Genomic DNA, 27897 nt, shown 5'->3' on the forward strand with positions numbered 1-27897 from the left:
GCAGCTTAACAGCAAAAACAAGGGTGCATGCTAACTAAACTTCAGTAAGTATCATTACCACCACTCAAAATCAAGGCTTGTAATCTGTTTGCTATCGTCACTGTAAGGGCACCCCCTCCCCAGAGTAGACATGCCCATCTTCTACATCATTTGGATTATATCCATCCTATTTATTATCCTTTAAACCAGTCCTACTTTTAACCCTTCTGCTCCTTCCTTAAAAGCAGTCCTTGTCCTTCTGTTCTCAGCTGTCATTCAGATAACATAATGCCTGTAACAGAACATTATGTCTCTATCCTTCATAATTTTATTTTTAAATCCATTTACAAAGCAAGAAGCAGGGATCATGGTAGCCAAGACAATGCAGCAATGTAAAAGCAATGAGATACTCACCCCAGGGAAACTGCTGTCTGCTGAAAGAAGATACAAGCTTCTTTTTGTTGTCATCAAAGAATTAACTACAGAACATGCCAATAATTAATAAAGGAGTAGACACAAGCATAAATTATGGGCATTGGGGAGACCTACTGGCTTCTGTGCTGAAGGAGGCAGAAGGCAATGAGCAGAAAAGCAGATTTATTTTTTTTTATTTCAGGTCAAATGTTTCTTAAAATAAGTATAGACAGATAACTCACAGCTCAGACTTGGAAAAACCTCTACATATTCTTTCCGATTTCACTGGGACCTCTAGGTGCACAGTGTTTGAAACAAAGTCCAAACATCCTGCTGCCCTGGTTTTCCAGTTATGCAGAAAGAGGAATGTGAATATCAAGCATTCCCACTAGATAGGGGAGGGGAAAAAAGCGTGCAAGTATTCAGCATTATTGATGCCCTAACTACTAGAACGTGCTGCAAATGAACAAAAAGCTGACTGCAGGGAAGGACAGCCTTTCTTAGTGGGAGTTTGCTCTCTGGGCCAGGTATATTTTTTTGTTATCCACAGTGATGACAGCATCAGAACAGTAACTCCTCCACAAGCACAAGGAAGACATCAAATTGACCACGTGTGGACTTTAACTCCAAGTCACCCTGGTGTACACTCAAGCAACTTTAACTTTCCTCCAGCTTTCCCATAATTACACACAAACTTGCAATTTTCAAGCATTTCCCTTCCTGGTTCCTTTTGTTTCTCCATGCACAGCACAAATGCTTCTTTAGTCCTGCTCCTTGCAGGCAGACTGCTCTCCCTCCACCTTCCCTTCTCCAATAAACTTTTAAGAAAAAGAAAAAAGGCTTCACAACTTTTTTCTTGCAAATTTTGTCCAAAGGCTACAGGAGTTTCTGGTCCACTTCAAAGTGTTGCTGGCAGGGACATAACTGAACCTTCTTCCCTGCTCAGCATAGGCATTACTGGAAGGATGATTATCCTTCTTGGCCTTATTATTCCATGCCTCTAGCTACAATCTCCTACCCATCTCCATTTGGGAGCTACCCTACTTGCTTGTCAGGTTCTTCCCCATTCCTGATGCTGCTGACATTTTCCAAAGCTTCTCCTAGAGAGACCACTTGCTTAACTCACCCCAAAACAAACTTTTCCCCATTTTGGCTCCAACCCATTCTCAGCAGAAGACTCTGTTCCCATCCACAAGCAACATCCCTGCAGCCCCTTAGGAAGAGCCATGCACAGGATCCCTGCACACGTCCCATGTACCAAGAAGGGAGGTTCTGCTACTTCTACAAGATTCAGCATCAAGACTTGCAAAAACCTCCTGGTGCAGGTGAAAAATCAACACATTTTACAATCAAAAACACCTTAAGAGATGACAAATGCATTGATCCTGGACCTACCATTGATTTCACTGCCAGTGATGGTATCCAAAAGAAAACCCAAACCCCTAAAAGTTGAAAGATCCCCCACCCCAGACACCTACTAGTTCTGAATGTATACTCCATTTTACAAAGCAATGGCAGTTCTTATAAATCTTCTCTAAACCACAGTTCATAACCCAGAACTGAGGGCTGAGAGAGCAAAGGAACACTCTAATTAAGAGGAAATGGTGAAAATGAGAAAGCTAAACTGTATGGTCATGGCAGCAACAGACCATACATACTGCACCTCCCTGATGAAGTACATGTTTTCTCCTAACAGTTTTTGAGAGTTTCCTGATGTCATTTTCCCCTCATAGTATTTTAACTTACAGTAAAATAAGAAACATGTCAGTGCATTGTAATTGGAAGAGAGACACCCAATTCATTTTCCCTGCAAGGAAGATTCCTTCTTCTGGCCAGTGTTGATACTGGTATACATTTTTTACTATATTAGATAGAAGTATTCCTTTCACTCTCTGAATGAGCAAAGACATCCGATGTAATTCATGATAAATTCTAAGTTGAACACCTATCAGACAGAACATAAAAAATTTTAGAACACTCTGCTTTAAGGCTAGGTTTTGCTAGTTTGAATACTTCAAACCAGTATTAACTTCAAGATGTTCAAAACCCACTTGTATTAGCCTGGCAATGTTGGCACTGCAAGAGTTCCAAGAACCTCGAATTTGTGAAAATGTCTGAAGTGAATAACCTGAGAAATTAAAAACTTCAAGGAAGTAAGTATAAAACTTGGAATTTTAGGATTTACCTGGTGTGAACTTACACGCTAGCAAGGCCTCAGCAGGCAAGTCTTGTGCAGTGGCGAGGTGCTCAGTTTTTACTCTGAATACCCACCATACCATCCAGATTACTTCACAGGTCACTGCAGGTGGTAAAACATCTTTCACCCTTCAACAGCATTTAGCCATACCAATGGGTTCTCTAGCACTTGATCGCTAACTCACTACACCCAAATTTACTGTTTCCTGGTAATTACTATTCATGATACTTCATATTTGTTCACACTACCCTGAAGAGTAATGCTGTAAATTCAGATTTGTCACCTTTAATTCAGCACTTGGATCCACAGAAACAAGATCTCCCAGCTGTGAACATCCTTTTTAAGGACATGAGCATCCCTGAGTTCAAAACCCATGCTGTTAGCATCATGTAAGCAGCTCTTCTGGTTTCACAATATTGTACCTGAATTTCAGCACATGCAGGTATAAGCATCGGTATTCACAGGACAGAGCAGGAAAATGCCAAATGGATATTGAGGATGAACAGATAAATACCACAAGGCCTGTCTGCACTGAGGAACAGAACTACTTTAAAATACATATTCTCTTCCCAAGTGCTTAGTACCCACCAGTGCACACACTTCATCTGCTAACTGAACAGGCAAACACATACTTCAGCACTGCAGGGGAAAACACTGGTTAAGGACACACACAGTGAAAAATAATTATAATAATAATGATACACTGGGGAAGATTATGAGGATTACAGTGAGCAGCAGTGCAGAACCAAAGAGAAAGCTTCCCGATACCAGTACCAAGTCCTGAGAAAGAAGAGAGGTTTGGTGGAGGGTTTTTTTTATCCCACCAAAAAAGAAAAAAGTCTTTCTAGAAGGATTTTATGATCATCTGGCTAAGAAGCACCAGGTTGCAATACGGTTTTTCACCACTCATATAAATAAATACATGGCTTGCAAAGCAACCAACAGAAACCTGGGTTTATCTTCCAGACTTTGGCTTCAACACAGTACATCTCTGGCAGTTAAAACTTTGTTTCAGTGGTGAAGTGCAGCCTTGGAAAGGAATATATATGCAACCCTGAAACAATTCTCAGTATTTTGCAAAGCAATGGAAAGCAATAAATATTAGAACAATAGGGATTACAAAAAATTCTCTAGTCAAGAAAAACACTAGCAGTGGTACAAAAATCCCACTGTCTGTCCATCCTGAACTGGAATCATTACACTTTAAAGACTGCAAGTAAGTACTGCAGCTCTCAGTATTTTCAAATTCACCATATGGTGACAACTCGACTCTGCGTGGCAGTATTTATGCTATGAAAGATTTCTTTCTTAGACTCTTATAAAGAGCTGTAAAAAGTTTTACTACAAAATTTACCAATCCTGCCAAGCTGTTAGCTTCTATTTTACTCCAAAACAGTGCAAGCAACAGCCTGCAACTTTGCAGACCTGCTTTTCTTTGTAGCAGGTTGTCGGTAGATTAAGGTTACCTGACACTGACTACATCCATAAGGGTATTTCACTAAGAACAAATTTATTTTTTAAATCACATTATATAAATTGCAGAACAATACAGTTTGTTTCCACCAACACACTATATAAAAACTCTCTACTTGCAGGAACAACTGTTTTCTTCTTATACCTTTTAATTAGAGTTACAAAATGTTTACAGTAGAAGGAACAATTGCCCTGATTTCAGACAACTTTTAGATCTGCTGCAACATGCCTACATATCTGATTGACACCACTTTTCGCTACACAGAAGTGGTTATACAACCCTGGTACTTCTCTTGCACTTTTTTCCAGGGCTCCCAATATTTATTCATCATGTCTCGTATGTGAGGCTAAGACATGTGTAAATCCCATTTGCCTCTATCCAATAACCACTTAGTTATCCGGTTTCAAAGCTGCAGAAAGAGCAGGGGTGCAGATCTTGAAACACATTTCAATTCAGTACATTATTTGGTTGAAATAAGCAATTTTAAATTATTTCCTTTAACATGTGTAACAAAATCAGCATGAAGTTTTAACCAACTTCAGGATAAAAACAAGCAGCAAAGGGAAAAAAGTATTAGATCATAGATATGAACAGGTTCTTATGTCCCTTGCTTAAACCTGAAATAACACCTTTCAGGTTTAGAAAGTTTATCTGAGCTTATTTAGAAAAATATATGTATTTATTTTTATAAACCTATTGATTCATAAGTGGATGACCTTAAAAATGAAAAAGTCATCAAATTATTGATGAAATAGGAGCAAATGCCTCAAGTGGCTGAAACTGGAGAGTCCCCATCCTTCCCCTCCCAAGAACAGATGCAAATAAGCCATTCTCAACATGGTTCAGCTCAATGAAGCTGAGTACTCCCCAGAGTACAGAGAAGACTGTACTTTGGCAGTGAATTAAGTACAATGTCTTACAGACATCATCCAGTCCTCACAACATCCTGCAAGGCACAAACATCTTTATACAAAGTAAAGAAAAAGTGCAACCTAGCTATGGTCACACAATCAGCTAGCAGCAGAGATTTTCAGGGAGGTATCTTCAGGTCTTTGCTCATGCTTACTTTTACATTTAGCTAACAGCCATTCAGCAAGGTCACATGCTAGAGTAAAAGGTGATGTGTGATAGGAGGATGTATGTAATGGATGGGATCCACTGGAGCAAGCTGAGCAGTCTGCACTGTAAGCGTGTGTGCCTAAGTAATTGCAGGCATGCTGCAGCCAGCTCCCAAAGTCTAAAAGCTGAGCTGTTTCACATGGCTACTTCCAGACAAGGCAAATCACATCTTAAAATGATGTACTGCCTCTAAACAGAGCCTGTGGTGCCCAGACCAGCTATAGACACCAACCTTGTAGGTTAACAAGCTATGTGAACTCTGCTCTACACATCAACATCTACACATCAGGTTATCTTCACCTCCCGCACCCCAGCTATCTCAAACCTATCCAAGAGAAGCCAACAGCCAGACCAACCTGGGTAACTCTTTCAAACTGTTTATTTTTTAATTCTCAGTATGGAATACTAAAATATCAGTATGGAAACAAAAAGAAGGCTAAAGATTGTAGTGATGGTAGCATGCACATATAGTGATGTGTAACAGTTCTCGCACACTGACATTATACCTAATAGTGTATGTGTAGGCTAAATAGTGTAGTGTAGGCTAAATCCTGCCAAGTACAAGCCTTTTCAGTGAAAAATTCAACACTTCTGTTTTCCCTGTTGGGGGCAATGTGACCTTTTTGGTCCTTCTCATGGACACCTCAGTGTAAATTCAGCATATTCTTTCAATACACACCTGCAACTTCCACACAACCTTGTGCTCAGAGTCTGCACACGAACCCACTCACCTCAGCAGGGCTGCCAGCCTGACTCAGTTATAGTGCTAGCCAATTCACTGTTTCACTTACTGTTGGCTTCCGATTGCAAAGATACACCTTTAACCAGAAGTGTCTTTACCCTTAGCAATGATACTGGGTTTGGTTTCTTTCACAGTGACTCACATTTTGTATTACGTAAGTTCAGAGCACTCACTAGGTGTCTGGCATCATTTCATTAAATAAAAAGAGATACTACACATCACAAGACAGTGAAGTTCGGGGGGAGATTATTAAGATTATTTAAAATTATTGAATTTTGCAGGGATTAATATTGATTTTGTGAAACAGAAACACCAGGAGGAATCTGAATGTTCTTTAACAAGACTCAGCTCAGGAAGCACAACATGTCCCATGTTAAGATGAACATTTTGCTTAATCCTCAGAACCATGTTTACTGCTGCAAATAGACAGGGAAATATGTATCTATTAAACAGCAAGAGATATGCCAGTACTTGATTATCTCAAAGCTAGTCCTATTACAATTACCACAGCACTTCTGTTCAGCAAATGAGTAAAGGCGACTTGTGTATCTGAGGTGGCTTCGAGGCACCTAATAATAGAGTCCCTGTACTGAGAGACAGCTGCCAATATGCAAGGCTACATGAATACAAGACTTAAGAACTTGCTGCTCACCATCCTAACTCTAAAATACAAAATGGATAAATGTACTAAAACAACCATTGTGTTGACTCTTGAGCACATGGAGTTACAAGACCTGTAATTTCCTAGATCTCTCATCCCAAACTCAGGCCTAGCTGGCTCCATTCGCCGTCCCACTTGCTCAAGAAGCCCATGTTGCTAAAGCAGTAAGTGTTTTGCATTTGTGAGAGCAAAGTCATCAATGCTTGTGTATGGTAAGAAAGCTTCATTTCTTCTGTGAAAGCTGATTGCCAAACACCACCAAATCACGATCAGATCTTCTAGGTTTTCTTTTGCCTTTGCAACCAACTGAACCACTGATTCCATTCACCAGTGAACAGGCTTCTCTCAAAGCGGAAGAGTTTTAACATTTGCAGGCAGAAAGCTGCAAAGGCTGCAAAGGCAGATACACTGCAGAAAGCACGGGCATTGCTCTTCAGCATGAACAGCAATCCAGCAGAACTGCAGAAAATAAAATTTAGATGAAAAATTACTGGCTTACACCATTGTGGATTTCATTCTGTAGAAAGGAGGTAACACTCTGTGGATTCTTACACTCACGCAATTTACTCAAGTTATGCAAGTTATTCGACTGAGCATTTTCATGTGCCACTGTTCCTCCACCCTGAAGAGAAATGCTATCCATATAGAGGCACTCAACCACAGGAAAACATACACATTTCAGTAGGCCACTCCAAACATGTTCTAGGAACTTTGGGTTTTCCTGAGAACAAAACCAAAATTCTTCCTTGATAAGACAGCAACTCACCTCACTTCGTAAAGGTCTTTGTTACATGTGTGCAAGTGTGAGAGTGATGATAAAAAAATACCAAAATAAATGAGTAAAACACCATAGAAGTTCAATCTCTGAACAAAAATTAAGCAGAGCCACTTAAGTAACACCTCAAAACGTCAGTAATCTGACTCTCGGGACCATCCACTTAACTCCTTAATTATGGACTCCAAACCTGTAACTGAAATCCAATGAAATTCAACCCTGTGATTATATGAAGCCCAAATAAAGCTAGTGAGACTGCATCAAGAGAAGCCATTCCAAGATCAAATGTAGTCTCTTACCACATTACCCATTTTCTCTTCAGTTGTCCACATCAGTGATACTTTAGTTCAAAGTACTTATACAGAATAGAAAGAGCAAACATCATTACAGAGCTTGCAAGTATCCACAGGTAAAGAACAATTTGATTCACAGGGACCTACAGTGACACCAGAAAAGTTCAAACAGAATGCATTCCTGAAAACCTAAGGCCCACCACATTGGATTCAACATACTACAAGTCTGAAACCTAGTGTTCTATATTCAGACTGGAAACACAGTGAACATTCTCAATAGGAAGAAAATCACTCTGCAGGGCATGTACCTGCAAAAATATTGGCTTTGACTCCACAAGAAGGCCTTCAAACCACAGCAGAGCCAACACCAGGCTCAAAGGGAATCTCACTGACAGGCAATCAGGAGGGGCTGTTGTTCACTCAGGCACGTCACCCCGCAGGGACTCTGGGAAGGGCAATGGTAGGCAGTCTGGCTAACAAAGCGTAAAGTCCCTTACTGCCCTGAAAGCCAGAGTCACCCATGTAGCAGCCCCCTTCCACAGGTATTGCTGCAGAGTCACCCAAGCAACTGACATCAGTGACACCGACCACCTCCAAAGAGCAGGCTTGAAGACACAGTCCGTGTAATGGCTTAATACAAATACATCATTCTTTCTCTCCCTCACACCCCCATTGCCTGCTGTCTCTGCATACCAGTAATCCCCAGTGATCCAGCCATACCCAAAGCATCAGCCTTGCTCAGAGATGGTAACTGTGCAGGGTCACCCTTGGATCAAGGCCACCTCTGCTCATGGAAGGGTGGCTGCACTGCACAGATTTCTATGATGCTATGATTTCATGACATGCCATGTATCCAACCACAGGACTGCAACACAAAGAAATTGCAAGTCATATAATGTTAAATGTATACCATTTAGAGTTTAGCTCCAAAATTTGACAAGTAGCTGTATGGCAGAACCCTCTGTCTCGACACAATTCCGCTGATTTCAGAGTTCCTACCCAGTTTCTACCCAAACATGACCCTGATCACTTAACACATCACAACAGAGCAATCATTCTCCCATAGGGAACTGGTGACATATATGCCATATTCTGAGACTCAGAATTGGATTTCTATTTACTCTGTGTGGCTATCTCACTGAGTAAAGCAGAAGCTGGCTCAAGACAATGTTTTTTCAGATGCTCTACCTTTCAGATTTGACATGAAAATATCAAACTCCAGACAAGTAGCAGACTATTTTCTCCATTCATTCATACAGCAGGAGCTATAGGATGTTTGCAAATCTGCTTTGCAGACGAGATACAGGGGAAAAAATGCAAATAGGTTTTTTTAACAGAAAGGCAGATAAGGTATTTCAATGGCCAACTGAGCTGGGATGACTGCTGTTCATTTTTTTGTACACAGTCCAGATGAATACTAACAACCAAGCCCATACTCTGTGGAAGTGTAATAAAACGGAGGTGCTGTAAAAAAATGGATTGCACAGTTTACCCTGGACAGATAAAGCAGCAAGCAAATAGCACAATTGCACAGCAGCATGCTTAATTTGTGAAAGCAGATAGTCTACCATTGTTAGCTCCAAACCTACAACCAATTCAGGGGGTGAGGGGGTGGTGCAGGGGAATGAGAGAAAAACAAGAGCATTTCCCTTTCCATCTGCAAACCCAAGATTCAAAAAAGGAGTGTCCTTCAGTGTTTCTGATCCTCAGGATATGCCACTTTCTCTTATGAAAGAAGTACAGTTGACTCAGATCAAAGTCATGTTTGAGCAACCTGTAAATCAGTCAACATACCTGATTTTATAGGTTTTGTGCTTCTGTGAAAAGCATATAGTTGTACAATACAGACAATTATCTACTTGAATTTTTACCTAAATTATTTTCCCTCCTTCACAATGATCATTTGGAGTTTTTTTCCTAATATTAATTTCTATATCCAGCTTGCTTGGCAATAAGCTCATCCAATGCATTTTCCATCTGTTGTTGCTGAAATGCTGACTATACACCCCTTTAACATTAGTAAAAGTGTTGACATGAAAAAAAAGTTTCACTGGCTGTTAAAAAAAATACACATGAGTTTAAAGTAATTTAATGGTATACAAATTTAATACAAATACAGTCAGGGATAGAACAGACACAGAATTATAGAATATCTCAAGTTGGAAGGGACCCATAAGGATCACTGAGTATCCTTTTAAATCATTATCAGAATAATCTCCATTTGGAAACATATCCCACTTACAAACTGCAGGGCAAACTGAAAAAAGTAACATCTGAACAGAGTTCTAACACTACATATTCAGTTCAGCATTGCAGTTCAACTGCTTTCAATAAAACTCAACTTTCTGTTAAAAGTCCTGGCTCAGTAGCATTTGCAGGATTCCCACAACAGTACTGCTGGTGGCTGAAAATCTGTTCCTCTGCATCCTCCTCACATGGCAAGTTCAGCCATATGATTACAGCTAAGCACATAAAAGAATTACAGAGTCTGGACAGAAAGCACAATGCTGAAATCATTCCTGCTCACTAGCTTTTATTTTGGTATTGCATGCCTTGAGGAAGAGCTCATGTAATCAGGATGCAAGATTAATAGGACAGCACAGAAATCCTTGATTACTGTTCTGGTGTAGGGAATAGTCAGAGTTTAAGACAGCAAGAAAGAACCTCAAAGACAGCCTAAAAGACAGCCAGTGACGGCCTAAAGAAAAAATTAAAAATAAAAAATAGACAGACATACACATATATATATATATATATATATATATATATATATATAAAGTGGCAGAGTAAAGGGAGAGAAGTTTATACATGATGATCTATAAGCACTAGCAGACCACATTATCCTTTCCTGCAGGACACAGTAGATGAAGCAACAACCACAATGAAGCACTACTTTCCCCACAACTTCTTCCCGCAGCATCTTTACATAACTCATTAAAACACAAGGACCAAGAAACCTTCTAAACTAGAGCCCTCGATATGCATGTAGTCTGTACGAGGAAAGGGGATGTTGTCATTCAACAATCAATTGCAAGAACTGGAAACGGCGTCATTAAAAAATAGTAGAGGCTGGAAATTAGTACAAAAGAATTAATTTTGATGAAAAAGCCAGCAACACCAAGGCTACTGGATGGGTCAGAAATAGCCATTTCCAAAGGCAGCAAAGCATCAGCACTGTTAACTTCAGGATGGTAAAATCTAAACACAAGCAGCTTTTATTTTCTCAGAGACTTTCTAATGAAGAGTGATAGAGAGAATAAGAGGGATGTGCCACAAGAAGGAAGAGACACAAAATAATGCATGTAAATCATTAGAGATGTTTCCTATGTTTCCTTGAAATTTGTTTCAAGAAAGTGCTTCGCATCGTATGTCCTCACGCCTAATAACAGCACGTTTGTCAAAGGCATAGAGTCACTTCAAAATATAAAGTCTAGAGATGAAAGATGAACAATGGTTATAATGTCATCTAAAATTATTTAGCAAATGCTTCCATTTGCATAGTCTACCAGCTGCATTTCTGCAAAATGCTGGAGATAAGATGATGACTATGACAGCTGTAAACAGAACCTGAAGGCTTCAACAAAAGAGGTAATAATAAATGGCAGTTGTGCTGTAGCATGTTTTCTAACACACAAAAGAATAAATTGTTGCTTATTAACCTCAAACCAGCCATTTTAAAAAAGCTGGTTTAGGGTGGAATCATAATTTGCAAAATCCTCATTTTCAGGTCTTAGAATTATTATGTAATATGTACTACAGCAAGTACTCTCCTGTTTGCTCTCTCTGGCACTATTGCAGTTCTTCATGTTTCTTTATCCCTAATATAGAGACCCTGAATATGACATTATAATCACGAAAGCCTACATCTAAAAGGGAAAACCACACTTTCTTCAGCACTGCATGCAGAAGGGATTAAAAAGTTTTGGTACATTGAGTTCCTTTTAAATCAGCATCAGTAGCACAGTAGTCTACAAGCAAAGTTGAGACCAAGGCAATTAACCCCATCAATCTAAAATGAATGCATGCACATGAAGACAATTCTTTCTTACCAGCATCAGCAGAACACTATTAGAGCACTTACTATCTCAGATTTTTTGATCATAACCACCTTATTTACAACGATTCTGTATTATAAGCACAGCACTTCCGGGGGGGGGGGGGATGGTTTAAATTCCACTAGCATGGATCAGTATTCTTCTCTCTCTAAATTTCTCATATTCGAACCAAACATATCACTGACAGATCTCCTTCTGGCTTCAGTGTGTCCCTTAGTTGTAAAATAATAAATTACCTTAGATAGCTATACTAAAGCCAAATATCAGCATTTCCTTTGCTTTCATTCAAAGTCATAAACATTTAAACAAGGGTGCAATACTGGAATCAACATCCTCACTGCCAAGTACAGACTACTATCTGAAAGTTTCAACCTCAGTACAAATAAACTGAAAAAAAAAAAATCACATAAGAAATTAAGCAGTTTAACATGACAAGACTTCACACTTTTAGAAAAGAGGAAGAGACCTTTTTTTTCCAACAGCTTGGCAAAGTGTGGCATGCCTTTTCATACAGAGGCTTTGCTACAGGACAGCAGAAGGATGAAATACAGCAATATTTTACCACATCCTTACTAGAGGGGAAAGATAGTCTTGCAGTTAAGGAGTCAGCAAGTCGGCACTTTATTTCCAGCTCGGTGCCTAACTGCTTGTGTGGTCCTGGACCAGCCGGCAATCTCCTATGCCTCCCTTCTCCAAGCTCTCCAAGAGGAAAATTACGCACTTACCAAATTCACACTAAGATGTTTGTCTGCGGATTTGGTTTTTGAAGGGAGAAGGTGGCAAAGGAAATTACCCTATTAAGAGGAGAAGGTACTGGAGAGCCATCTCCTTGGCTCCTACTTTGGGAATTGCATGCTATTCTAACTGATGAGTGCATCACAGCTTTGCTGCAGCACAGACGACCAGCACAGCAAAGTACTTTTCTCTTTCCTAAGGTAACACAAAGAACCAGAGAAAAACCACAGAAGGACTTTATGTAAGTACCCGCTTGCTGCAATTAACATCGTACTGTTGTGAAACACAGTTAATGAGGTCCTTGAAGCGAATGAGCCAGGGGAATACACACGATGCTGCTCTCAGGTGAGCATTCACGGTTCTCCCTACACAGCTTCACAGTTAATGCAGGGCTGAGTTGGCAAAGCAGTGATTAAAGGGAGCCCACTCCTACTCTGCGTCCCTACTTCACGCTTGAAAAAGCAGGGCACCGATTGATGCACTTCGTTTCTCAAATCACAGCATCAGTGAAATAAAACTATTTCCTGTATCTTCACCACTGGATTCAGCCAGTGTTTTGGAAAGGAACCAAAAGACACTGCAACTTTTTCTTAAATCCTGACCACGGCATTTATAGTCTCCCCTATTCATTTCTACACACACCTCCTTCCATACCTCAGGTTCCTGCACACTTGAAAATTTGTTAAAATGGAGTAAGAAAGAGTTGTCACAAAAAAAGTACCACTCGATTGTTTACAACATATTACTGAAGTCTCACTAAACTTTTCTGAAAACACCCTGATTTCTGAAGTACAGCCGAGTTAGTGAACCTTTTTACTCTGCAGGGACACAAAACATTTGGTCCTTACTAACAACTAGTAAAACTGTATGCACAATCTTACCTCCATGTTAAAAATAGAGCCAATCAGAGTTAAAAGCCTGGCATGTAACCAGCAGATGTTAGAAGCACTTAATTGCAAGTCTGCAATCTACTCTGTAGGAGGCTGGGAGCAGGTGTGATGATCTGGTCTGCAGAACAAACTACACATAAAGATGCAAAAGGTGGAGGAAGGACTCCACAAGTTTGCTTTACATATCATGTTGGATTTGCACATCTACTTATTCAGAGGAAGGGAGAGGGAAGCTACAAACTTAAAATAGATAATCTTGGCACCTTTGTGCTCAGTGTTTGATTTTACAGCTCCTCATGAGCTATAAAGCAAGCAGATGATCAGCACTGGGCTGACTCCCTTTGGCTGTTAATACTGAGAAAGGCACAACTGGCAACTGCAAAGACCAGACCCTCCTATTTATTGCATCTAGGCACAGTTTCCAAATCTGAAGCTGTGTGGTCTTCACCAAAGGCTGGCTTTCTGGGCAGTGCATCAGGTGAAAGGCAGGCTGCAAAGGGCTGCTTGTTATAAACTGATTTCAGATCTCTGCTTCCTATCTCAGCTTGTAGCTTACACTGCAGAATAACACAAAACATAAAGTAAACTATTAGACTCCACACGAGCTCAAAAAGGAACAACACACATTCTGGAAAAAGCTATAGGGAAATTCTGGATGAAAACCAGCGTGCTTCTAAAACATTAATTACAGAAAAGCCTTTTTCCCCAGTATCACACACAACTCTAATCTCCAAAAGTGATCAAGAAAAAATGCGTACTCACTGTGTCTCTAAACGGATCTCTATTAATAATGTTTTTGGCATCCACCAACCTTTGGAAATAAAGCCTTTCAAAAGGCAACAGAACACTGGCACACTGAATCAGAAGCATCTTCCAAAGGCAGCTAAAGTTAGAGCAGTCTTTACACACTGTGTAATCACAGAAACAATATGCAGTCTAATAAAGGGAAATATGGACCATCCATTAAACAGGACATACATTTCACAGAATTATCTATTATGATTTAAGGACTCAGAATAGTTCAATCACATTCACATAAAACAAAGAAATAGAAAAATCCCTCTTTTTATTTAGTCCTGCTATGAGACCAAGCAAGTGCTGAATTATGAAATGGAAGTAATTGAGAACGGAACGGATCATTTCCTACAAATCACAGTCAAGTAGAGTAGATGGCTATGGTAAACATTGCACTACATTATTTTTTTAATGCCAGAAGAGAAACATCCATGCATAAGCAATAATAAGCCCACCTTGAGAGCTTTTTTAGAAAGAGGACTCCCACATGGGTCTTTCTGATCAACTCATATGGCCCACAGGAAAACACCAGACCACTGCCCAAATCTTTTCTTAATAGTTTAGCTCTGCACTCCTCTCACGAGTCACTGGCACCAGAAAAACACCACCACAAGAAGCAGATTTAGTCCCAGTCTGAAATACATGATCATAAAAAAAAAAAAAAAATATTTCAGAAGTAGATTTATGTTACAGTTCCTTTCAGCAGCTTGTTTAGACTTCTCCAGATGCTGAAAGGTAAACAGCAGTACATCCAAGCTAATTACTTCACATTCAAATATCAAAAGAATATTTAGCTCAGCACAAATTAGCTTTTCGTACAAGGTAGCTGTTCTTCCCTGCTGCTTTCATTCCCCAAGTAGGGAATTCCACCAGTGAAAGAAACTTCTTACTACCACAGAGACAGGGTGAGGACCAAGAGCCTTTTCAGCTAAATATTTCATAAACCCCAAAAGATGCAATACTGTATACTCATTATCTGTGACTTTCAATTTAGCAGGGGGCTTCAAGCTAACAATAGTTATTTTGTGGCAATGCCAAAGCAACACAAGGGTCATCAGGAATTTACTTCCAACAACTATACTAATAAAGAAGAGATTTATAAGACACTGATTACAGTAACATTTCTGATTACAGTTAACATCTGGGTTTAGTTCACCAAAGCATTATGCTCTTGAGTGATTGCTGGGAACAGGGTGAAACTACTTCATTGCCTAATATAATCACAAGTTAAACACACTGTTCTACATACATAGCTTAACATCTTTTTAGCCCAGGTTAGCTAAGTTTAGAAAATATAAGTTTGCTCTTTAAAAAAATGGCAGCACTTAAACATACAAATATTCTTCATACAGATACAGACATCTAAAACCATGTCTGCTGGCTGTTCTACAACATAGAGCCTACGCTAACAAACAATTCCAAATTTAAAAGCTCTTCTTTCACCCAGCCCACTTTTTCTTGCAATTTCTTACTTCAGACTCCAAATTTTCCAATTATTACAGACCACATTTGTGCTATTTTTCATTTGGAAAAGAAAAAAAAACGAACTCCTAGACAAAGCAATAAAAACTGCCGCTAAGAAAACTCAGTGAAAGCAGAAAACATCCACCCTATCTTCTCAAATTAGTATTCTGAATTCCAGGAAAAAAATATAGGATTTGGAAATGATGCTCTGAACTTGCTCATTATACAGGACTCTCAGTTTGACTGTGCTGAGGACAGAGGAGCCTCTTGTGCCAGGGCTCTTACTTTCCGCCATCCCCAGTCATCTCAGACCTCTACTGCAGCAACAGTAGTGGCATCTTCAGCCAGCCAGGACACACCATCACCTTAATCCGAACCCAAACTGTCACCTGAGCCCCAAGCCCCCTCACATGTGCCTCGCAGAAGCCCTGCAGAAGCGGAAAGGTCAGCCTGGGAGAGCCACATCCACAGCTGGGCCAGGGTCCTCTCATCTCCCTCAGAAAGCACTGGTATCACTCCTCTTATCCAGCACTCATCTCTGTATAATGATGGGCAGAAACACCTAGCAGAACAAGTGGGAGGTATGGGAATGACTACTCTCCAACTGGCAAAAACGTTAAAATTGCACAATATTTTTTTTTACCATTCAGCAAAGCCTAACACTTCAGGCTCTCCAACTGGCAAAAACATTACAATTGCACAATATTTTTTACCATTCAGCAAAGCCTAACACTTCAGGCTAGCAGTCATTTAGCAGCCTGGTACTGCCAAAAGAAAGAGACAAATTCAAGGAGGGTAAAACCCTTTCCCTCTGCATCCTCACAAGCTGCTGAGGCCAGAGGCTCATTCGCCAGGAGTGGCTGGCCATCACAGCCTGGCTGCCTAAATTCTTCTTGTTTTGGTACTTGGTAGCTGGCCGCTTTCCCAGCACTCACAGCTGCAGGCAAGCAGTCTTCACAGGAAGGCAGAAGGGAAAAACTGACAGCACAAACAAATGCACACTTAAAAAAATGCAAATAATATTTGGTACAACAGGTTCTTGAAGAGCCCAAATTAAATCAAGCCTTGTTATTCCACTTAGCGGTTTATTAAAGAAGCTAAAGGCTCTAAAGCTTCCCATTTATTTTTTTAGGTTTTTTTTTTTTTAACTGTCATTTAAGTTGTTATAGCAAAAGAACTTTCAGGCTACTTGGTCTCAGAGACACTCCAGCATCCCTAGAAGGAATTTTTCCAATTTCCACTAAATTTTGCTCCTGCTCCTTCCTGTTTAGAAGGACTCCGAAAGCTTGGAACAAAGTCATTCTTCTCATTATATGTACAAAGAGGTGTATCTCTGCAAGTTTCTCACAAGTAGGGTACTGTTTCTGATGTTTAAGAAAAAAAAGAAAAAAACAAAACCATGATGTGGCCTTTGCCTAGGGGGAAGATAGAGTAACTCAACATTGAAAGCACATGCAAAAAAGATGGGGTAAGCTGAAACTATTTTTTCATTTACTAAGCGTGGCCACATTTCTTCAGACAAATGAAAACACCTAAGTGGGTACACACAGAAATATACAGGCACTCCCAAAAAGTCCTATCTCCATCTGAAACATTTTATATCCATGTAACTTTTTTTTCTCCTATTAGTAATACAACACAAACACCAGAAACATTTGAAATTGCCATTCTGAGCCTGTAAAGATGCATACCCGGAACAAAAATCCTATAAATGTGGCCACTTAAAAAGAAAACTGCTAACGATGTACCAGCTTGCTCCTCCTGCAAAGGATTCAAAATCTCGCTGCATCAGCAGTAGGCTGAGAATGAGAAAATGTGGGATGTATGGCCAAAAATGTGACACTGCTTTTCCAAAATAGTGTCTATTTTTCCTACCAAATCAGAGATTCACTACTTTCACTAAGTTTATAGCCCAAAAGGGAAGCTTTCTGTAATAAATTTATTCTTTAAATATACAAAAATATATATTTATAATTATACTATTAATATTTATAAATATAAATATTTGTAAATATATAAAACGATAAATATATACTTTAAAAATTCTATAATAATTTTTTTACAAAAAAAAGCCTTTGGGGTGACATCTGTTGTGCCACTGAGGTCAATTTTGCATTGTCTTCCTAAACACCTCCAGGATACCAAGTTAACCAGCCTCTTCCTATCTTCAGCTCTTCACATTTTTCAGTACTTCATTTACTGTCTTGCTTCCATGCAAACTCCTGTTTCCCACTCATATGAAAGAAAAGGCACCAGGAGAGTTACATCTGCCTATCATTACCTCAAAAGCTTTTCATTTCACTAGACTCCAAGGACATCCCATCCTTTTTAGCTCCCCTACAGAAGACCACCCTTCTCCCCACAGTCATCTCCCTTCTGCCAGCCCTGTCTCTGTTACCATAAAAGTCCTGATGAGCTGGAGACACAATGAACTGGAAGAAAACACCAGCCAATTGCTCCAGCACCAGAGCTCTGGCAATCAAGCATGCTGCCTGGCAGGAACACAGCAGCATACCAGGGCCCAGCTCCATGGGATGCTCATCTCTGCTCCTGAGCAGCAAGAGTTGCACCCCCTCACGCAGGAACACGCTTGGTCTTTATTGCTCTTCCCCTCCATTGGAGACGCCAGCCCTGACACATAGCATACGAGATCTATCCCAAGAGCTTTTAGTAGGGCTACACTTCTCCATTTTGGAGGAACTAAATAGGTTATTAATGTGTATTACTTTACAATAAGAAACTAAAACAGGACGGAAGTTACTGTCATGTAACTGTTACCTGATTAAAATGAACAGCAACAAATAATGCAACAAAAGTTATTAAAATTATTTCTGATTTAACGAATGTCTGGGAAAAAATGAGGAAATAACTAAGGTTACCAGTAGGAAAATACTGCTGAAGTATTGTAACAGGTAGAATGAATGTGATTCGTAAAAACAAAAAGGCCCTAATGTTCACTGTTAATCTAAATTTATTTTTCCCCAATCTAGAATTTGACTCCTTTATCTTTCACTAAAGATATTAGTCATTTTGTCAAGTATTACATATGTCTTTTTTCTTTCTCATTCTTTGAAACAGCACCACCTGATTATGTAACTTAGCTCAAAGGTAGTTTGGTGGTTTTTTTAACCTGTCTTTCAGTACCAGACTTGCTGAGCATTACAGTAAAATGACCTCAAAGAAACAAGGAAAATCTATAATGTATATTAAAAAGAAGGAAGAAAAAAAATACAGCACAGATGCTCTCAAGTATCCTGCAGAACTTTTTAATACTTTTTGTTCCACTTTTTCTTTTCTTACTGCTCACAAAATATTTCTGAGTGAGAACATCTGTGCTATACTCTGGATTGATGTTAGAAGAATTCCACTTTATTTTCAATATACATAAGCATTGGTTCAGCATTGTTGCATGTTTTATCCATTCAATTTATATCTGGATGAAAAGGATTGTTTTCCTTTGAAGAACCAGGAAATTGTTTTAAAACTACATGAACTATATTTCATATAACTAACAAACATCACCAGCATTTCTCCCCCATTTACTCCATCTTGTTTTACCAGATTAAATGTGCCATGACCAAAAGATGTCATAGTCTGGTTCAACTGAGAAAGTGTTACTTCCAGTGGTGTTTTTATAACAGAACTAAAACATCTGCAACCATTATAACCAAAATTGATGTGTAAAAAGCTACAAGAATCAGATGATTTTCCACTGGTGGAAGGCTATTGCCCAGGAGAAGAAAGGCTGGCGACTCTCTAAACCCCAAATTGCCTCCAGGACCTGTTCTCCAAACGCACTGAGTGCTTTCACAGGCTCCTCAGCAGTCATCTCCTCAGAGCTACAAGAATTGCTCACAGCAACTGAACAGTGCAATCACTCAAAGGGAAATCACTCTCAAGCCTCTCTTTCACAAACACACGCTTCACTTTGATCACCCTTAAGTAACACCAAGAAACCACATAATGCCAAACTGAAAGCAATGATGCATCGCACCCAGGTAAAGATATGCACTCGCTCCCATCAGCCAACCACAGTAGTACCACACATATTCTTTACTGAAACACCTTCAAAGTTGAAGGGCTTGCATTCTGTCCAGTTTTTATGCCCCTCTTCATTACTACAGAAGTCAATCTTCCTCTTTAATAGCCCTGAACAACCCCAAAAGCACTTCCCCTGTTTGCTCAAGCAACAGGGCTACAGCTGCAGCATGGCTCTCAAGGCCTTCAAAAGACAAACCTCCTTCCTTGTACGATGCATGGCTGAACACAGGCAAGACCTGGCAGAGAGTGGCAGCAGCAAAGCCCTGCTCAGAGCACATCAGGGATCATGCAGCTCCCCACCTCCCAGGCCACAGGTCCCTTGAGACATAATATTGCTGTACAGCAAAGTCACCAGGCAAGTGAACTGTCTTCCAAAAACACACACTTCACTTTGATCACCCTTAAGTAACACCGAGAAACCACATAATGCCAAACTGAAAGCAACGATGCATCCCATCCGGGTAAAGGTAGGTAGTGCTCCCATCAGCCCACCACAGTGGTACCACATACAGGCACTGCCATGCTCAATCCAAAGCTGCACTCCTACCTTCATCCTGTAACATCTTGTGCAATGTGCGAGGGTAACTTGTAGTCACAGATGAGCACAACAACAGGAAAACATTTATTTGTCTGAAAACACAGAGGGAGCTGGAGAGAAGAGGTTAAAAGGAAGTTTACCATAAGTGGAGGGAATCAAATCACTACATGCAATTCATAGCCTTGCATATCCAGCACCAACTCCCAGACCTGCAGGATCACACAACAGCTTTCTAAACATGAAGCAATCATGACCCATTTCAGTACTACTCTTCCTTAAATTAGCAGCTCTCCGCTGCTGTCAATAGCTTTCACCAAATGGCAGCAGTGATGTTACCTGTCAGCTGGGTTTCTCTGCCACTGTTGGGAGCCCAACATCAGTGAAGAGGTCAAAAGCCAGCTTGAAAAAATTGCTGCCCACTCCAGGGAACCTGCAATCTCCCAGCTGACCTCAGGTAAATCACTGAAATATTACACAGCCAACGCTAAAGAGAGAGCCCAGAGACTTCATCCTGGTGGTGTCAGGCAGAAGTAAACCAACAGTTAACTGAGCAGCAGGGGCGAGAGGGACTCTAGGGGGTTTGGGTTCCTTTTTGGGCCTTTCTGGATGGAGAGAAACATCTGAGAAGTCTGAGTCTGAATTACCTGGCACTTGGGGGAGGAATGGAATCAGGTACAGAAAAGCTTCACACATCCACTGAGAATACAGCCTTCCCCTCTCCCACTTCCCTGCTGATGAATGTCAGACCTACTAAAGAGGTGGAATTCTGGGTGGCTTAAGCTTCCAATGTACATATTAAGTGAGAAAATGGTCATTTGACACCTGTCACCTTTGCTTACACAGCCAACCTTCCTTGAGTTCTGGTCTCTTATCAGCAACTGCCTTTAAATGCTATCCAAAAGCGGATTACATCCTATTTTCATAAATGTTAAAGTACCACAGTTCTTTAATTAACAATTCAAGCATTGCTCCATACAACATCACAAACTCCTGAAAACTTAATTTCCCACAGCATTTGGTGAGGGGGATGGGAAAGGTCTCTCAAAACAGTCATTCTAAAATCTTTAAAATTCAGCAGAAAACCTGTTACTCACTTGTTTTATCCAGAAAATCAGTTTTATACATAAAGCCTAGGAACATCACTACAAGCTCATATTATTCAGGACACCATACTTCACTATCATAGAGACCAAACAATCCCTGTAGGGACTGAACATGAGACTGAACAACTCCTGTAAATCAATAATTTCCTGTTTTTCATAATCTTGTTTACCATGCTCATTTACATCAGAAAAGGACAACATAGTAACTCTAAAAATGTTATACATATGTATACACACACCCCTACCCATTACTTATATATGCTTATTTATACTTGTAAGAAAAGATAAAAGGTGAAACACAATATCCCAATAAACATAAAGCACACAAAGATTATGGTGTTAGTCGAAAATCATCAGTCATAAATGTCTCTAGCTACAAGCAGATCAAACCAAAGCTACAGAACGCACAATTATTTTTTATTAAAGACTGCTTGAGACATCATTTTTTATAACAGTTTTCCACATTTTAACACTAGGTTATAGTGAACAATTTTGTTATCATTAAATTAATTGCTAAGAAGCTATAAGCAGAATGAGATCAACACAAAACCTGCACAGCCCCTGAGCAACAGGGTTTGGAAAACACACAATTTCCCAGGCCAGTTGCCTCCTGCCCAAACTGTACTCACTTTACACTCACTCAGAAATTGCACCAGAGGCTGCATCATCCCAGCCGCACAAGCAGAGTATCATTAGTGTGCCACCACACAAACAAGGTTTCAATAAGCATGATCAATTTTTGCTGACTCCAGGTTCCCTGGACAAGGTGGACTTTGCCAGCATCTCATTTGCTTGTTCATTCCCCACAAACACAGCTTGCAGAAGAAATGGATCATGTTTCAGACACAAAGCTTCTTTTGAAGTAAAAGCAAAGGAACAAAAAGATTTCCTATACACACTACACAGACCAACCTTCAAGCCGGTCATACTAAGAATTTATTCCACACCTAATGATTCAGTATTGACAGCAGTGTCAATCCATAATGAATTTTTTGAGATTTATGAATCCTAATCAAAGACAACTGCATCCTGAACTAACTGAAATAACTAGGTGTGTTATCTATATGCTTTTCAAGCCTTAAGATTTTATGGAAAGGAAAACCTTACTGCTGTGAGGATTATTTTCCATAAACATTTTTTCCATTAATGTTGTATCTCTTAAACCTAAATTATACCAAGCCAGAAAACCAAGGTCAGGTTTTGAAGTTACTCACTCCTGGCACTCTGCAAGCACAATGCCAGGGTGCCTCATCACAGTTGCACAGGTAGTGCAATAGCAAGTGCTCAGCGTGCAGATCACTTATTGCTAATCACAACCTAGAAACCATGACAAAGCAGGAGGTAATCTGGGAAGGGCTGACAACTCAATTCTCAGAGGCTTCGAGTAGTTCTCCTGAAGGAACTCCTGCATTCAGCAGACACACACATTTTTGCAGGATGAGAAATGCTGGTTTCCCATAAACTTAACTCAAATATTTTGAATAATCTTCCACCAGATATGCTTTTTTCCACAACAGCACAGCGGTGGTGAAGTAGATTTCAGTGTCAGCTTGATACCAGCTGTCAGATCATACATTTGTATGTGCACACACATACTCTCATCCTCTCGGTGTAAGAATTACTTTGTCCCTTCTCTTGCCTGTTTCTGAAGTGAAGATCTGTTACACCAGCGCAGAAAGAAACCTAACTGCTATAAAAACACAGTTATCTATGAAATTCTGTCACTGAAACAGTAAAATTACTGTGCTACTCTACAGCAAACTCAGCAAAGAGACCTACAAATTTACTCACAAGACATTGAGGATGCACCTTCTTACTACTGGAACATAACCACACAAAAACTTCAGTGAATTTAAGTGAGAAGTAGCACATGACGGTGATTGTATAAATCACTCACAGAAAGCCTACGGACTCTGTGCTACTGTGTTTTCAACCACAGTACTTCCATATAATAGAAACAATCTCAGTAATTGCAACTACCTCAAGTCCATACCAGTGGCATATAGCATAACCACCATATAAATACTAATAAAGAAAACCACTGTGTCATTTTAAACCCAGGACTGGGAGCTCTAGGGACCAGGGGCTAGATGAAGTCTGCCTGAACCTGGGAAAATTCTCTTCTCAGTAAATATAACAGCTATTCAAAGAAGAGTTACATTGTAATTTTTTTGTGTTTCCACAGGTGGGCCACTTTCCTAAACAAACCCACACTATTTGCAATCACCAGCTTTTACCTGATAACTGACCCGTGTTTCTCCTTTGCTCAGAACTGCAATCACTTCCAAGCGTTAAACTGCAGAATGTAATTGCCATCCCTCAATGCAATTTAACAGCTGGAAAGCAGGACGCAGTCCACTGGCACGAGTTACACTGGCCACAGTTGTGGAACACAACACATCAAAATAATTAATTTCTTTAATGTTGTAATGCTGATGAGCAAATTTGGCAAACACTTCCCAAATGAAGGGCCCAATGAGGTATTCCGTGCTTCCCCAAGGGACACACTTTACTGCTCATTGGTTTACCTTAACCGGAAAGGCACTTTTGGCCACCATCTCCTGCGTGCAGGCAGATTGCCATGTGCATTAACTACCTATATAAATAACAGCCAGTATACAGCCACCACCATATCCTAGTGAATCGTTTTACTCTTCTTCCAACCAGAATCCCAACTGTGTTACAAAAGGAGTAATAAAAATACAGTGAGACTGTGTTTTTCCTCTCCAAAACCATGCTCTGTAGGAATCAAGTGGGGAGGTGACAGGAACCTCGGTTACTTTTCCTCCTTCCCAGCAACTGGAATCCTTTCTGAGAAAACCGATCTTAAAACTTTGCTGGGGAGTCACTTCAAACCAATCAATACACTGTTCACAGCATTTCGTCTGTTTCAGAGAGCCTGGCACCCAGCACTACCACAGCAAAACTTTCAGGTTCAGAAGTGTAAAGCACGTCAGAAGGACTAAGGGGAAAAAGTACACTCAACTGCTTGGATGGATCAGGGACAGCAAAAGGGAAGGGCGCTGCTTAAGTTTGCAGCCTGCGACGGTCCCAACCAACCAGTTGATTTAAAAGTCTGCAACAAGAAGAAAGTACAAGGGGGTGGAAATAATAAAAAGCGCAAAGAAAAAAAAAAAAACAACAAGTAGCCTGTGGACGGAGGGAAGGAAGACCAAGTGTGCAACTGCCTGCACACCCACAGCCAGGGATTTCAACATGGGACTGCGAGAGGCCGGCGCAGGCGGCACTCGGGATCAGCCTCGCCGCGGGCCGGGCCGGGCCGACGCTCCCGGCACCGCGGATGCTCGAAGCACACGCGGAGCTCCCCGCCGGCCGACCCCCGGGAGCGGGGCAGGCGCGGAGGCTCGCGGGCGGCAGCGCTGCTGCGGGGCCTCCCCAGACCCCCGTCCGGGGCGGGGGGGCCCGCCCGCGGTGCGCCGCAAGACGCCCCTGCGGCGGGGTCCCCTCCCACCGCCCTCCCCGCCAGGCCTGGAGGGCCAGGAAGCCTGGGGCTGGATTTCCAGCCCTCCGCGGCGATTCGGCCCCACCGCCCGCCCCGGGGCAGACCCGGCGCCACCGGCCTCCTCTCCGCTTTCTCAGCCGGGCTCGAGCGGCCCCAGCGCTGACACCCCTGGCGGCCGCCGCCTCGCCGCTAGGCACGGGCGAACAAAGGGCCAAGGCCCGCCAGGCGCCCGCGGCCGCGGGGAGCTGCGCTGGGGCCGCGCTGGCCGCCGCGGAGGGGCCGCCCCCCGGCGACTGTCTTCGGCGGCGCCGCGCTCAAGGAGGGTTCCGCCGCTGCCAACCCCAGCCCCCGCCCTGACCCCGGTCCCGGTTCCTCTCCCATCGCCCTGGCGGGGCAGCCCGAACTTTCCCCCCAGCTTCCCTCCCCGCTCCGGGAAGCGCCATATTGATTGCGGGCGCCTCTCCCCGCGCCCCTCACCTTAGCGATCGCCTTCTTGTACCGGGTCACCGCTTGCTGGATCAGGCTGAAAACTTTCATGTTCCCATCCCCGCAGGGCACGACCACCCGCGTCCTCCCGAAACACACCGTGACTTTCATCCTGCGCAGCCGGGGGGGCTCCCTCGTCCCTCCGGCCTCGCGCACCCTTCCTCCTCCTCTTCTTCCTCCTCTCCGCCCTCCACCACGGCCGCCCCCCGGCGGGGAGCGGCTCTCAGCCCCTGGCCGCCGCCGGGCAGCAGCCGCGGGCACCCTGCCTCCGCGGGCGGCTCGGAAAGGGGTGGGCAGCACAAGGCAGTGGGGCCGGTGCTGCCTTCCCGAGGGAGCCCGGCCGACCGGCGAGCCAGGGGCCGCTCACATGCCGCGGCGTTGCCCGCTGCCTGCGGCCACCTGCTCGGCGCCTGCCCCGGCGCGCAGCGGCGGCGGGCGGGGCGGTGGCGGCTCTGCCTCCCCGCTCCGGAGGCGTGGGGCGGTGCAGCGGGGCGGGAGTTGCCGGCCGGCTCCGCGGGGCAGCGCGGACGGGGAAGGGGAACTGGTGCGCCGGGCCGGGGAGCGGGCCCTGAGAACGGGGCTCGGTACCCGGCGGCCACACGACCCGCGCGGGGCTTGGTCGGAGCGGGGCGGGAGGGTGCCCGGTTCGAGCCCGGGGATGTCCGGGCCAATCGCAGGGGGCTGTGGCGGCTTTGGTCTCGCTTTGCCCTGCCGCAGGCCCGGGCAATGAACACGGGGTGGAACCGGTACAAAGAGCCCCGCAAAATCCTCGGCCCTCGCCCCTGTTGATGAGTTCGGGTGTGGAAGAGTACTGCTTGTCCTCCTACTCGGGGAGCTGCCTGCTGCCTCTCCTCCTCAAATACGTGAGTACGGGGTAAGAAGGATATTGTATCAAAGGGAATGTGCGCTCTTGGAAACAGAAGGTTTCTGCTGTCCTTCTTGATGTTTGTGGAGGAACACGGTAAGCAGGCAAAATCAGATGGACTTTGTGGTCCTTTGGCTGTCTGCTAACACAAGAGTACCAGCACAGAATGAAAAGTGGAGCATCAACAGTAACATCAGCATCTATGGGACTGCTGAGCAACCTCCCACTCAAAACTGTCAAAAGATTTTACAGATACGTTCACATTTTTTGCACAGATTTCACTGAGGACAGTGGAGTTGCACAGTTCACTGGACGTTCACTGTGGCCTGACAACGTTTATTTCTTCTGGATAGAAATGGTGAAACTATTCTAATTAACTGCAGAGTGGAGGCAGAATTTGAAGGATAGGAAGGCAGGGAGAAAAACTTCTTCTGCCCTCAACGGTACTAGAGACATGAAGTTCAAGTTAGCATTGTAGCACATTATCATCAGCATCCTTCTGCTACGCAGGGCACCTCAGTATGAGTCCTCTGGAGCTCCCTGCAGCTGTCTCAGCTGGCAGAGCACTCTTTTTCCTGTTTCAAATGTATTAGTAACTTTAAGAACTTCAAACTTGGCACACATGGCAAAGTTATCTGCAGTTTAGTAGGTACACAGTTAAGGAGCAGAATTAATGGTACTTCTAAAACATCAAAGGTGAAATTATTGCCCAGTTAAGTCAAGGGTAAAGTGAGAATGGCATCCCTAACCCTTTGAATTCTAGCTAGCAGTTTCCAGTGAAGAAAATAGTTTATATTAGTTTGGTCCCATGTGTATCTCATCCAATTTAATTGAAATCCGTAGAACTTTTTCTATTAATTGCAGTTTTGGAAAGCTTTGGGACACTCACAAGATCAACCAATCCATCTGTTGATCTACAGATAATTCTAGGTTTAGATGTTAATTTTATTACCACCTGAGTTATCTGAACTAATAATACAGACAAGGGTCTGAATTCTATATAAGAAACAGTAAATCTGTTAAAGCAGGAAACAAGTACATCTGCCATGTTATATTTTTATCATATCCCCAGTGTTCTCTTGTGTGGAATGAAGGCAGCATGCAGGAGTACAGAAAGGCAGAAATTACATGAAACTGTAGTAAACAGCTTACAGCTCATGACTGAGACTACTGAGAACACTCCACATTTTTATGGCCATAGCTCATCAAATTTATTACTGGAAAATCCTGAAAATTTCCATTAACCTGCTGTTTCTGTACTTTTTAGGTGATCATAAGAGCAGCTGGGAACCCACTGAGAGGATGACAGAGGTATAAATCCTTGGTCTAATGGACATCACCTGAAAAACTTGCAGAAAGAACTGTAATAATGTGAAGTCAACAGAGACTGTTCCAAGACTGTCTTTAACAAGCAATTTTACAGTGACATAGACTTTGTAACGTTCAACATTATACTTGTCATTTGCATTTATCTGCAGAAACATAATGTTGCATATCAGGAACTTTAACACACTGCTATAAAACTTACTATTAGGTACTGGTTCCTGGTCGACTAATTATTTCACTGTTCAGACACAGTTACAGGTTTTTCATGTTTTTCTGTGATTTAATTCGTGCTCTTACTGTCTTTAGCAAGTTTCTTGGCAGCTTTCCCAGCTGTTCTAACAGCCTCGTAGAGGGAAAAAAAAAAAAAAAAAAAAAGAAATCCAGAAGTTTAAGAAAAGAAATTGATAATTTTTCCATTAAATGGCAAACTTCAATAGTTAAGTTTAAAGAAAACAAGTTTATCCCAGGAGCTGCTCTAAGGC

At 42.1% G+C, this 27897-nt stretch overlaps 1 protein-coding gene and 1 long non-coding RNA gene across 15 annotated transcripts in view; one reads left to right on the forward strand and one right to left on the reverse strand.

Annotated features, from left to right (window-relative positions):
* Positions 1-25632, reverse strand: part of PARD3 (par-3 family cell polarity regulator) — a 450998-nt gene extending 425366 nt beyond the window's left edge. For all 14 annotated transcript variants that reach the window (XM_057432818.1, XM_057432824.1, XM_057432817.1 and 11 more), the window contains exon 1: positions 25216-25632. In XM_057432818.1, coding sequence (XP_057288801.1) covers positions 25216-25335 — 120 coding nt within the window. In that variant the 5' untranslated portion in view covers positions 25336-25632. The remainder of the gene's footprint in view (positions 1-25215) is intronic.
* Positions 25633-25981: 349 nt separating this feature from the next.
* On the forward strand, positions 25982-27627 carry LOC130611745 (uncharacterized). The gene is made up of 2 exons (XR_008975297.1): positions 25982-26098; positions 27357-27627. It is a non-coding gene; the product is annotated as an uncharacterized LOC130611745 (long non-coding RNA).
* The last annotated feature ends 270 nt before the right edge of the window (positions 27628-27897 follow it).

Source organism: Pezoporus wallicus, unplaced genomic scaffold, assembly GCF_028554395.1.
Source record: "Pezoporus wallicus isolate ANWC-B61680 ecotype Strahan unplaced genomic scaffold, APGP_CSIRO_Pwel_v1 scaffold_2584, whole genome shotgun sequence".
Lineage (NCBI taxonomy): Eukaryota > Metazoa > Chordata > Aves > Psittaciformes > Psittacidae > Pezoporus > Pezoporus wallicus.